The sequence below is a fragment of the Sminthopsis crassicaudata genome, chromosome 4, assembly GCF_048593235.1.
Source record: "Sminthopsis crassicaudata isolate SCR6 chromosome 4, ASM4859323v1, whole genome shotgun sequence".
Classification (NCBI taxonomy): Eukaryota; Metazoa; Chordata; class Mammalia; order Dasyuromorphia; family Dasyuridae; genus Sminthopsis; species Sminthopsis crassicaudata.
The window spans coordinates 31072309-31085915 of NC_133620.1; the positions used below are offsets into that span (position 1 = coordinate 31072309).

The 13607-nt window shown below is 39.0% G+C and overlaps 1 protein-coding gene across 2 annotated transcripts in view; it reads left to right on the forward strand.

Moving 5' to 3' along the window:
* DIPK1A (divergent protein kinase domain 1A) overlaps positions 1-13607 on the forward strand; it is a 106839-nt gene that overhangs the window by 70267 nt on the left and 22965 nt on the right. For both annotated transcript variants that reach the window (XM_074266221.1, XM_074266222.1), the window contains exon 2: positions 7651-7785. In XM_074266221.1, coding sequence (XP_074122322.1) covers positions 7651-7785 — 135 coding nt within the window. The remainder of the gene's footprint in view (positions 1-7650; positions 7786-13607) is intronic.

The window sequence follows — 13607 nt, forward strand, 5'->3', positions numbered from 1 at the left end:
TAAAACACAAGTGCTGAGACTTCTTGAACCTGGAGACCTGTCCTATTCCTTAGAAGCTCATGCTGTTAGTACCTGGTCCATCATATATTTCACCTCCTTCACACCTTTCTTCACCAAATCCAGGAAATTTCCTCAGCGCTCAAATCTTGGGAGAAACAGAACCTAGATCCGTTCACCAACCTTTGACAGATACATCTTATGTTAACCTCCCAACCATGCGATACCATGTAATTCAGAATCCTCATTTTTATATAAGGATATTTCCATTCCATGAACCAGAAAAGGAACTCTTTCAGTTAGTCTGGTGTGATTCAAGCTGGCCCAGGAAAACTTGCATATGCATGATATCATCTCCCATGGGCACACATGGAAAGACATGATCATTACTTCTACAAAAATCCAGGGGACATGGGAAAAAGGAACAGGCAGCAGCTGCAAGGTAAGAACAGAGGAGTTTCAGGGTAGATGGACAGGTTGCCCTAGTTCCAGAATCCATTGCTGCTCAGCCTGTGCATTTTCATCTGCAGGCATATAGATGCCATCGGGGTCCATTCAAGAGTTCCATACTGACTACAGCACTCAATCTACTACTAAAAGCTAGTCCATATTTTTAATTGCTCCAACCATGGAGGTGAGGGGGAGAGATGAGAACTACTACAAAGTGAGCTTGAGGTTTGCCCCAGATGCTTGTACTAGTGCCAAAATATGCTGAAAGAAAATCATCACCACTTTCTTACAAATAAACATAGATAAGTGGATGGGTAGGTAGATAGAAAGAAAGACAAATAAATGAATGAATGAATGAAATGGACATAGCTAGGGTAGTTTATGATGAGGTTCATTTATTTTCATTGCTAAGGGAGCCTACCTTTAACTCACTAGCTCATTAACAAGCTCCCACTCCAGAATCCTAAGGATGCTGCTAATTACAGTTTGAATTATGGCTCCTACCTGGTTTCTCTCCAGAATGGGGAGGGATGGGGTTTGAAGGTAAAAGTCCACGAGTCAACAAGTATTTATTAAGTGTTGCTATGTGTCAGGTACTATGCTAAGTGCTGAGGATACAAAAAAATAATAATAATCCTTGATTTCTGAGAGCTTCCCATCTAATGGGGGAGAAATCATGCAAAGAGTGTGTGCATCCAGGAGAGGGACTAAAGGTACAGTAGAAATAAGATATAGGACAGGGAGATTGCTTGTAAACAGAAATGCAAAATGTAAGAATCAGTGAGCATTTGCAGAATTATTAACATTCAGTAACTTACAGCTATGGGTGTAATCAGTTGGGAGGCTGTGTTAAGCCTTATCAGAATATAGAGCAGTTGTATAATACTGCTAATTAGGCATCTTGCCTCAGCCCCAGGCTTTACCTTCTTTCCAGTGGCGTGTGTGTGTGTGTGTGTGTGTGTGTGTGTGTGTGTATGTATGTGTGTGTCAATCTCTCTTTTTGTGTCTCTTTTTCTTCTCTCCCTTTCTCTGTCTCCTCTCTGTCTCTATCTCTGTCTCTCTCTGTCTCTGTCTCTATCTCTGTGTCTCTCTTTCTCTCTACATCTCTCTTTCTTCTTCTTCTCTCTATGCCCTCTTCCCCCCTTCTCATCTGGAAGCCTCCCCTGCTACCAACCACTGCTGCTCTAGTAACAGTCTGATTATCACTGGACTCCCATGGGATCTCCAGAGATGCCAAACTCAACAGGCCTTTGGGACAAGTCCCTCTTAGGGTCACTCACTTCAGATTAAGAAAAAGCAGATAAAAATTACTGCCGGCCCCTATACCAACCACTGTGGTCAGTCAGTGCTGGTAGAGAGAGTCATCTTTATATCAGGAGAGAGAAAGACCGTGCTCCACTTCTCACTAGAATCACCACCATACTGATCAGCAACAACCATCGATATCGAGGCAAGACCCTCCACCGGCAAAATGGTTAAGCTCACCGAAGGCTCAGATGTTGGTTAGCACTTTTAGCAATAAAGTATTTTTAATTGAGATATGTGCATTGTTTTTTAGATATAAAGCTATTACACACTTGATACACCACAGTATAGAGTAAACATAGCTTTTATATGCACTGGGAAACCAACAAATCATGTGACTCACTTTATTGCTATATTCGCTTTATTGATAAATTCATTTTATTGAGATATTCACTCTCTCGTGATACTTGCCCTATTGCAGTGGCCTGGAGCCAAACCCTCAAAACCTCCAACATATGCCTGTAGTTAAACTCGAGAGAGGGGAACAGATCTTATAGCATTCCCATGCCTTAGGAGAACAAGGGCTTTGGGGATTGTGTCTTAGAAAAGTTAGTGATGAATTTCCTCAGTGTTTCCATCTCTACTCCAATCTGAAAGGCAAACAACCTGGTCTGTGGATCTTGTCCAGCTAGAGTCTAGAGAAAGCTTGGACAAAGTCCCTATCCCAACACGCAAGAAAAAGGAAGGAAGGGAGTAAGCATTTATTAAGCCCCTATTATGCACCAGGCACTGTCTAAAGGTTTTACAACCAAGAGTAGAAGCCTGGTAAAGAAAGTCCCTTGGAGATGAATCAGCAATACAGGCTAGAGAGGAATAAAGAAATGGTAATTGGACCTGCTCCTTAAATCAGTTCCTCATAGAACTAGCCAATTAGAGAGGCCCCAATGGCAGGAGGGTAATTTCAATATGAGAAATAATCCAGGGATAGAGTGAGCTATGATCATGTCACAGAGAGACAGAGTAGTAGGACAGCCTGGAGAGGAAGAATTCAAAGAAAATGAAAACAAAGACAGACCAAGTGAAAAATCCATTAAAAAATATGCCCAGGAGCTACTAGATAGCACAGTGGATAGAGCATTGGCCTGAAGTCAGGAGAACCTGAGTTTAAATCTGGCCTCAAGACACTTAATACTTCCTAGCTGTGTGATCCTGGGCAAGTCACTTAGCCCTAATTGCCTCAGCAAAAAAAAAGAAAGAAAGAAATATATACATATCTGTTGGGGTAGTTGAGTTAGGGGCAGGGACAGGTGTAATGTAACTATACCACTAAGAAATTTGAATTATTTCCCCCTAGAGATTCTCATGTTCTGTTTTTTTTCTACTCCTCTTTACCACAGTATATAATCATTTACAGTTAAATTTTTCAAAGTTTCCAAACCTGGGAGCTTGGACTAAGGGAGGCTTTTTATTGAGAAGCAACCTGGTATAGCAGGAAGAAGGTAGATTCTTCAAGTCAGGACACTTGAATTCAAATCATGACTTTGACATTGTGTGACCTCCCAGCACCACATCTGTAAAATGGGGATGATAATACACTATCTTTATTCAGAAGGTTCTGTGAAAGAAGTGTTTTGCAAACCTTAAAGATCTGTAAAAAATAAATATGACTTCTTATTATTGCCTGAGATCCTTATATTCTATATCATACGCTGGTATTCTGTGATTACAATAGGGCTGTTTTCTATCATTTTCCATTGCATGTAAATAGTATTTTCCCTACTTTAGTATTGTATATAACACAATTTTATGAGAAAATGTTTTCTAACTTCTAAGCAACTGCCAAATTTTTAAAATGTAACAAGATTATTGCCTGGGGATAGCCTTTATGTGTGTGCTGATTAATCTGTCTCATTTTAATTATATTATAGTCTTCTAAAGGGCAGGAGGTTGTTGTCTAATTTATATTATAATCCCAGAGCCCTTGATATAGCTCTTTTTAATTTTTATAAGATGAGAATCTGCCAAAAAAGAAATGGACAGTTTTGAAAAATTAGAATGATTTTTGTAAATTATTGGGGGAGAGGAGAAATCTGTGGGGAGAGTTTCAGAGTAATAAATGGAGAACAATATATTCCTCAGGAAAAAGAGACCAGTTGGGTGCTCGGCCTGGGTTTTGCTTAGTGGCAGCACCCTGTGGTTTAATAGGGTCACCTCAGGTAGAGTAGGAACCTCAGTTTCACAGGCTCAAGCATTCAGCATCATCTGTTCTAGTGACCACGAGGTTGAATTGGCTGCCAGACGGGCGTGAAAGAAATAGGTCTGAACAAGAACTGGCCCACCTCCAAGCTGTGAAATCTGATATCACACTTGTCAGCTTAAAGGAAACTGGAAGAATTATCCTCTGTCCCTTCCTTCCCTAACCTTTACTGATAAGGAGCATGGGGAACACATTCTAGGAAAAGGACCAAGTGTAGTGATGGGCAAAAAGGAGTAAGACTGAGCTTTTTCCAGGACTCAAAGTGATGTCGGACAAAGAACAGTTTGAAGAAGATATGGGATGATGGTACATAATGATCAGAGGAATTTCAGAGTTCAGAATCTTGGAAGTGGGAGCGTTTGAGGTAATGGTGGGGTCACCCTTTAGATAACTGAGGAAGAGTAAAGATGGGGATAATGGGAAGGAGGCTGATGAACTAGGAGACCAGAGTATTTGAAGAGAACTCAGGATTAACATTAACATCAGGGCCCCTATCAGGAACACAGAGCAGTAGATTGAGTGCCAGGAAGATTTATCTTCCTGAGTTCAAATTTTGTCTCAGGTACTTACTAGCTGTGTGACTTAACTCTGCCTCAGTTTCCTCTTCTGTAAAATGAGCTGGAAAAGGAAAGGGCAAACAAGTCCAGGATCTGTGCCAAGAAAATCCCAAATGGGATCAAGAAAAGTCAGACATGACTGAAATATCTGAACAACTATGAACACAGGGGTTTGGGATAGAGAAGACCAAATCCCCCCAAAAAGAAGGAAAGTGACCAGAGGCTGGGAGATGGCAGCAACAAGAGACTAGTTTAAGAGGATATAGAGTGAACCTCAGAGGAGGCAGAGTGGGTCTGGGCGTGTCAGTGCCGAGCAAGGCTTATACCAACTTCTCCCCAGTTAAAATGGGGGCTCCTGGAGAACAGGAATGACTTCCTTTTCTGTTTGTATTCCTAGGGCATAGCACACTGGGTGACATGCTGTAACTACTTAATAAAGGCTTTCTCATCCATTCATGGCATGAAAGAAGGGCTTCTAGAAGGGGTGGCCAGGATGTGGTCTCATATGGAGAAAGCCAGATTTCTCTTGGTACAGGAAAGTCAGTAACAGGATAGGGAAAGATCTAAAATGAAGGAGAATTTGTTAACAATTGAGTGGAATTTACAGGACCTATCGTGGAAGGGACAAATAGAGAATGATGAACATTAGGGATTGTCTTGGGATGGAGGGAACTGGACAGGGAGGACAGTATATGGACAGTATATGGAAAGATAAAAGCAAAAGGAGTTTATCCTTCACAGAGAGTGAGTCTAAGTTATAGGTATTAGTGAATGAGGAAAGCAATTGAAAGTGCCTATTCATTACAGTACTCCATTAAAGCAAAAGAGGGGAGCCTTCATAGCAATGGTGATCAAAAAGGTCCTGTAAAAAAGCAAGCTACTAATGCAAGACCACAGTATGGTTAGGGACCCATTTAATTATTTTGTTCCTCTCTCTCCCATTCTTCAAAGGGTCTGGTACAAGGGCTAGTTCCATTTTTATGGCACTGTAATACTCCATCCCATATATCATCCCATTATATCATTCAATGATTTCCCAGTAGATGATCATCCACTTAGTTTGAGGTTACTTGAAAAAGTGGCCATAAATATTTTTGTACATCTGAGTCCTTTTCCTCTTTCTTTAGTCTCTTTGGGGTGTAGGTTTAGTTGTGACATTTCCATACCATAAGCACAGTTTAATAAGTTGGGGATCATAGTTCTGAATTGCATCCCCAAATGGCTGGACTAATCCACGTCTCCATTAATGGTGCATTAGTGTGTCTATTTAACCAAAGCCCCTCCAACATTTATCATTCTTCTCTTTTGTCATCTTTGCAAACATACAGAAATGAGATGGAACAATAGAATTTCTTTAATTTACATTTCTCTAATTATTAGAGATTTGAAGCATTTTTTGAACATAGTTGTTTATAGTTTAGATTTTTCCCTTTGGAAATTGCCTATTCACAGTATTTGACCATTTATCTTTTGGAGAATGACTTAGTTTTATAAATTTGAACCAGTTCTTTATATAGCTTTTGCATATGAGATCTTTTTTTCAGAGAAACTTGCTGCAAAGATTTTCCCGCAGTTATTTGTTTCTTTTCCTATTTTTATTACATTAGATTTGCTTGTGTAAAAAAGGTTTTATTTTATATGATCAAAGTTGCCTATCTCTCCTCTGTGTTCTTTTCTATATGATATTTGGTCCCCACTCCATAAATCTGAAAGGTAATTTCTTCCTTTCTCCTAAATTTTCTTATGATGTCACTTTGTCCCTACATTAAAGTACATATACATGTATATATATAAACACATGTATAGACCATTTAAATGGCATAGGGAATTAAAATTCTGTAGCAGACTCTCTTTCCTGGTTTTGGCAAAATTCTTATTTCAAGATCTTATATACTAGAATCATGTAAAATATGATAACTTAGAACTAAAATGACAATCTTTAAAAAAAAAAAAAAACCTAACATTACTTTGCATTCTGACTTTTAGAAAACATGGTGACCTCATGCCCTTAGTCACTCTTAAAAAACGCCCTTAAAAACAACTTTAAAACATGTCCATCAGCATTTTACTTAACCTTATTTATTTTTAAATTGTTATTCATTTTGTTTTTCTTTCACCTTCATTTCTAAATATCTCTCTCTTCCACATCCAGCAAGCCATTCCTCATAATGAAGGATTTTTCAAAAAGAAAGGTTAAAAACAATTTAGCAGAAGTAAATAAGATATTATCCCTGGTCTACATGTGATACATCCATAATCCAGCATCTCTGCAAAGATGGAAAGAAGGGATACTTCTTTGGGGCCAGAATTGTGATTCCAACTGCTGCCAAAGGTTTGAGGGAGGAAATGAGATGCTTACCTTGATATTTGTGGCTTTCAGTTGATATGAATTTTCCAAAGGCCTCAGAGGACCGAAATTCTTTGAGCATCCCTAGAAGCAAAATCTATTTAAGTATAGCTGAATTGACTCCCCAATTTGATGTTGAAAATTTAACTTGTCCCTCCTTCCAATATGCTTTCTGCCTTAATTTATAATATTTCTACTATTTCTAACATCACATCTAGGTCAGGCATTAGATGATTGAATTTAAAAAGTATCCATGGCACATGTAATGAAGGGATAGGAATACACAATCCCATTTCTAATTCTGGTTTTGCTGTTCCGGGAGACCTTTGGCACGCAACCAGATTCCCTGTCCCTGTTTCTACAAAAGTGGTATTATCATCCTTATTCACAAAATCCCCTAAGATCCTTGTTTGAAACAGCTCTTTGTGAGTGCTTAGAAAGCCAGAACTTTATCTTCATACCTGATCTAGCCCTGTCCCCAGCCCAATCAGTGCTGTGTGCTCCTGTTTAATAAATACCTTTGGCTGATGATGGTCTTTGAAAGACTCTATGATTCAAAGAGGATTTTGTCCCTTTTCTTTGTCAGGATGGACAGGCTTCCTTTTCCTATCCCCAGTGCTGTTGCCGTCATTGAAAGTGCACTTTGTTCTCGAACTGCTATATGAAAGATTAGAATGTATCCCAACTGGCTGCCTGGACGCTTCCAGAGTAGAGAGGAAATCATGTTCTAGCCGCACTAAAGCCGACCATCCCTGCTGAATAAATGAGTATTGTTCCCTCTTCTTTTATATACACAGGCTCGCTTTTCATACATGCGGATGAAATACCTTTTCTTTTCCTGGCTGGCAGTATTTATTGGAAGTTGGATTATATATGGCCAATATTCTACTTATACAGAACTATGCAGAGGGCAGGACTGTAAGAAAATAATAGTAAGTATTGATCTTTTATGATTTAGAGTTTATTGAATAGCCTTTTAATAATCTAAACAATATTAAAGTAATTGTCCTTTAAGTCATGACTTTCAAACTATAAAGATGCATTTTGCTTACTGTAATTTTGTTTTGCCAAATTGTTCTAACAAGGATTTATAAATTATAGGAAGTCTTATAATTATTGGTAGTTTGGCATAGTACATGGAGAACCAGCTCTGGAACAAGGAAGACCTAAGCCCAAGCTGTGCTTCTGACACTTACAGGCTCTTTGGCCCTGGACTTAACCTTCCAACACCCCCAGACACTTCTTCAAAATTCTAGGTTGCAGAGGTGATGTCCTGCACGGATGAAGGAGGAATCCTCAGGAGTACTCTACATTGATGAAATAAATCCCAGACCCAGCCTTGTCCTATTTAAAAAAAAAAATAACATGAGATTCATTTTTACAATTAAGATAAAGGAAGGTATAGTTATTCTCATTATAAAAGGATTCTTTTGAGGGCTTCTGGGAAGATGGCAGAGAGATCTCGAAAGTAATAATAAAAATGCCAAAAAAGAAATAATTGCTATAAGTTCTCACAAGAAAATTAAAACTTAGCAAAAAAAGAAATGTGCGTGTTGAATACGAGCTATGATACAATAAAAATATTATGTAGTCAGAGAGGTAAAGCAAAAAGCCCCAGAAATGCACATTGATATTTCAGAATTGACACTGGAAATGGCATAAGAAATCCAAAGAGACTTAAATCGGGAACTCCAAGAATTTAATGATGTAGTTAACACATCAGTCACAAATAGGAGCATCTGAGGACTTTACCCTCACAGGGAATCCCTCTTTGGTCATTTGGGAAACATTAGCTGTGGCAAGAAGTCATGAAAATGATTTTTTATGCCCAGATATTCATAACAGCCCCTTTGTGGTCACAAAAAAACTGGAAACAAAGTGAATGCCCATCGATTGAAGAAATGAATGGACAAATTGTGGTATAGGAATGTATTGCTGCACTGGAAGTAATGATGAATATGAGGATTTCAAAGAAATATGAAAAGATTAATCTGTACTAATTCAGAATAAAAAAGCAACAGCCCAGAATCAAAAGAATAGCATGCAAAATGATGAGAATAATTTAAATGAAAACTATTTAAAAAGACAACTGAACTCAGATTTATTGTAGTGACCTGCATTGGTTTTGAAGAAGGAAAGGGGGATAAAAAAAGCATTTATATAAAACCTACTATGTGCTTTTAAGTGCTTTATAATTATCATCTTGTTTGATCCTCACACCAACTCTTAGGAGCTAATCCCAAATCCTGTGACTACTAATCTAGAATTCTTTCCACTGCACTACTATGTATTGTTGGCTGACGCAAGAGGTATCCTGTTACACTTGGATAAATTCTAAGTTGGTACCATCTTTTTGAGGTATGATTTAACAACATATAATGGTCTAAAAATTAATCATACCTTTGACCCAGTGATCCCACTTTGCATGAGGACTAAATAAAAAAAAAAAAAAAAAAAAGACATGTACAAAAATATTCAAAGTTTTTCATTTATAATTTTGAAAAAACTAGAAACAATCTGAACGTATAATTCTTGGGAATGGCTGAAAAAATGTTGGCGTATCAATGTAATAGAATACAGAGAAATATAGGAAAATCATAAAATATCCATCCTGAAGAAAATAGAATTAGAAAAACAGATTGTAAGTTTCAAAAAGAGATCATGAAGGATTACTTGCTGTTATTTTGTTAAAACTTAGTTCTTTTTTTAAAATGTAAAACATTTGAATTTTATGGCTTTTTTATTCCTTATTTCTTTTTAAATTATTAACTTATTAAATTTATATTAATTTTTTTAAACAGTAAGGAAGCACTTAACAGAACCCTCAGTGAACAACAATAGAAGTTGTACTGCCAACTCTTTTCTAACCAGAGTTTTAAATCTAAATTGCATATTAAAATTTTATTTCCACATAACTTTCAAGAATATGTATATTGCATAAAGTAAAGTGGACAGCTGATGGTGTAATGAAAGAACACTGGGCCTGTAGTCAGGAAGACCTGAATTCAAACCAGTCTCAGATACTTACTAACTGCATTTTGCTAGGCAAGTCACTTAACTCTATTTGTCTTATTCTGTTGGGGAAAGAAATGGCAAATCACACAGTGCCTTTGCCAAGAAAATTCCAAACAGGGTCAAAATAGTTGGGCGTGACTGAACAACAACAACATTAAGTAAGGTACCCCCAACATAAATATTCAGAACTAGGAAGCTTGTGCCTTTCCAATACAGTTTCATCATACTTCCTGTTGATCAAGTATCCCGAAAGCCTCTCTAGGCCACATTATTGCTGCAAGTCATGTAATAAGATACACTATCTCTTCGCCAATAGGACAGCTGATATTTGGAGTGTTTGCCACAGCACAGAGTAAATTTCATTCCTTGTTTTTTAATAACATCTTCAAAGGGGAACAACAATAAAAGTCTATTAGGGAATTATATTTTGATTAAAATGTCTTGCAATCCCCATTATTCTAATGACATCTTACATGAACACTTTTCAAAACTCTTTCAAGCCCATTATTTCATATTAAATAAAGATCAGTTTCATGGTAGACAGTCTGTCAATCATCCAATTAAAGCATATTATTCCATCGAAGCATCAGATTTCTGAATTAGCCGCAGAGAAAATGTTAAAAGGGAAGGCAATATTGAGGGAGAGATGATAGTCAGAGACTGTGTGGCCTACTCCAGCCATGTCCATCCAGCCTCCCCCGGACAGATCTGTGATTCCCAGGATTCCTCGGGGATACGAAGAAAGAAAGGAAGGAGGCAATTGCCTGTCAAAAAGTAAAGACTGCCCCGAGGTTCCCGTGAGGAAAGGAGTGTGAAGAAAGCACAACTAAAATATGCCTCACTTCAGTGAGTGTAGAATAGCAGTTTTACACGGCACTCAACCTATTTGCAAGTTTTATTTCACAACTTCTAGATAATGGAACTAAAATGAAAGAGATGAGCTGCCCCAGCTTCTGGTGTTAATAACGTCACAGCCTTCTAAATCCTGGCCCATCACACGAGCCCAGCCACTGACTGACAGCCAGAGACAGAGCTGCCGGCAGCCGGGCACCCCGAACTTGAGACGGAGGCTGGAATGGGCCGGGGGAATAGTAGTGTCCCTGCACTTCCAGTCCTGTGGCAGCCATCCTCCGGGGGAGCAAAGTGTGGAGAAAGGGACCCCCGTCCCCGCCACGGCCAGCACAGACCAAAGCCATTCTAGCTGAAGCAACAAGACGAGTGTGAGAAGCAGCATGGGACACACCACTGTCCCCACATCCTCTCAGAACCCCATGCCTAAGAGCTCTGAAAGCAGCAGTGCACCCAGACCCCTGCTCCTGCTCCTAGGCTGAGCCCAGAGCCATCGTCCAGGGGATGTTCCGGGGAAATGGGATTTGGCCTTGGCTCTAACACATTTTGCCTCCCCGCCTCGCCTTAGCAGCAGCCATTGAAGGTCATTCAGCTCTCACCACCATCATCAAGTGGCTGGGTAGCACAAACAGAAACAGTTTTGGAATGGAAAAAACAGCTGCTTTGCTTCTACATTATAGGGTCCCTGGGTGATTTCATCTGCCCTGCAATTGAAACCCTCCCCCCCCAAACCCACCCTCACCCTCCAGCCCCCCACCCCCGGCTTTATGTTATTTTCTTCCTCTCCCCCCATCCCACATACACACACTAGAACGAAAGCTCCTTGAGGCAGCGACGATTTTGCCTTTTCTACTTGAATCCCCAGAACTTAGCAAGTGCTTAATAAACGCTTTTCTATTCATACTTTCTGGAAGTCTATATTGAAAGAATCCAGGCCATTGTCTTCTCATCTGAATTTTTGCAACTCCCAACTAGTCTGACTGGTTCTGGTTTTTCTTCCCTCTGTCCCTGCACACTGTGTGGGATTTATAGGAACAGTGACTTCAGGTGGACACGCCTTCCCCTGTAGCAACTCACATTCCCTTCATGTGTCCATCACCAGCTGATGATCTTTGGATGATCAGCTCAAATCTTCTGGTCTGCATCTCTAGACAAAGGGAGTCTCTAGGATCCTTTCTAATTGTAAAGCTATAAAAAATATAAATCCTATAAATCTTATAAAAAATTTACAAGGAGGCAAGACACAGAAGTTAAGCAACAAGCATTAATTAAGCACTTACTGTGTACAGGGCACTGTGCTAAATGCTGGGAATACAAATACAAAAAGAAAGGCAATCCCTGGCCTAAGGCACTTAACATTCCCTACCTCTGTGACCTTAGGCAAGTCATTTAATCCCAAATGCCTTAAAAAAGTTTCCCCAGAATTTTTTTTTTAATTCTCAAGGAGCTTGCATTCTAATGGGAGAAGTCAGCACACTACTCTACTCTACTCTACATACTCTAAAATGGGTTAAATGGCCTGGGAAGGGCCCGAGGGATTAGAGAAGACAGATTATTTTATTAGCTCCTTGGAACAAAGAGAAAAGACTTTATAAACCTAGACAAAAAGGGCAAGAGAATTTTACCGTGCCCTAGGTTTTAAAGTTTCTCCAAGATAAAGTTTCTGAAGAATAAGAAGTTTGACCTTCAAAAAGGCAAATTGTATAAAATTGTAAGAAATAAAGAGAAATCAAAAATTCTTGAGTCCGAGCACCATGACATCAGAAACAATGTCCTTCTGAACACCTGAGCCCGGCCAGATCAGAAACAAACTATATAAAAGGGAGGAACAGAAAGATTGGCTTAGTGGGACATAAATAAATCACTATTTTGGAACTTGAAAAGATAAAGCTTAGGTTCAAAATATCCTTTTTTCAATAGGCTTGCTTCTACCAAAGTAGAATATCTGGATTATTAGCTTAAAACAAAAGCAGTTGACAAGGGTTTTCATAAACTATCCCTATATTTATATACAATTGGATGTTAAAATAATCATACCAGCTTACATTTATGTGGTATTTGATTTTTCCAGCCACACTGTGAGATAAGGAGCACAGATATGCTTCAGCTGGTAAGAAACCGAAGTAAGCCACGGGAAGGCTGACTTCCCACTGTCAGAACTGGGATTTGAACAGAAGCCTGTGGCTTCCTAGATTAGCACTTCTCAGAACATTAGCCTGATTTCTTCCAATTATGAGCTGTGTGACATGAGGCAAATTACATTAGGTCTCTGGTGTTCTGTTGCCTCCATTTTACAGATAAGAAAACTATCTGCCCTATCTACATCCCAGCACCTTTGTGGGGATGAAATAAGACATTTTTACGTTGCTCTTTGTATATGAAGATTTTGCTACTGACCTACCACCAGTAGGATGTAGGATCTTTGATTGGTTTTTCCATTAATGGTATTAGATGTGTACTCTCATGTACATTTATTTACCTCTTAGCCTATGAGACTAAGTACAAGCATTTGGAGGACTGCTCCCCGAGGTCCACAGCCATGAGTCGGAATGAAACAACTGACCCGCAAAGGAACTGAATTTGTGACCTTGGCCCAATTTACAGAAAGAGTCTTCAGCTGTAATTAATCTATAAGGGGCAACATGGCATAATGCATTGAGTGCTGAACTTGGAAAGACTTGATTCAGATCCTGCCTCAGATCTTTAAAATCTGTATTATCTGAGGCAACTCACCATATGTCTCCAACCTTCATTGTTGTTATAGTTGTTCAATCGTGTCCAACTGTGGGTGACCCCGTGAACAAAGGTTCCATGGGGTTTTCTTGGCAAAGATCCTAGAGTGGTTTAACATCTCCTTTTTCATTTTACTCATTTATAAAATGAGAATAAT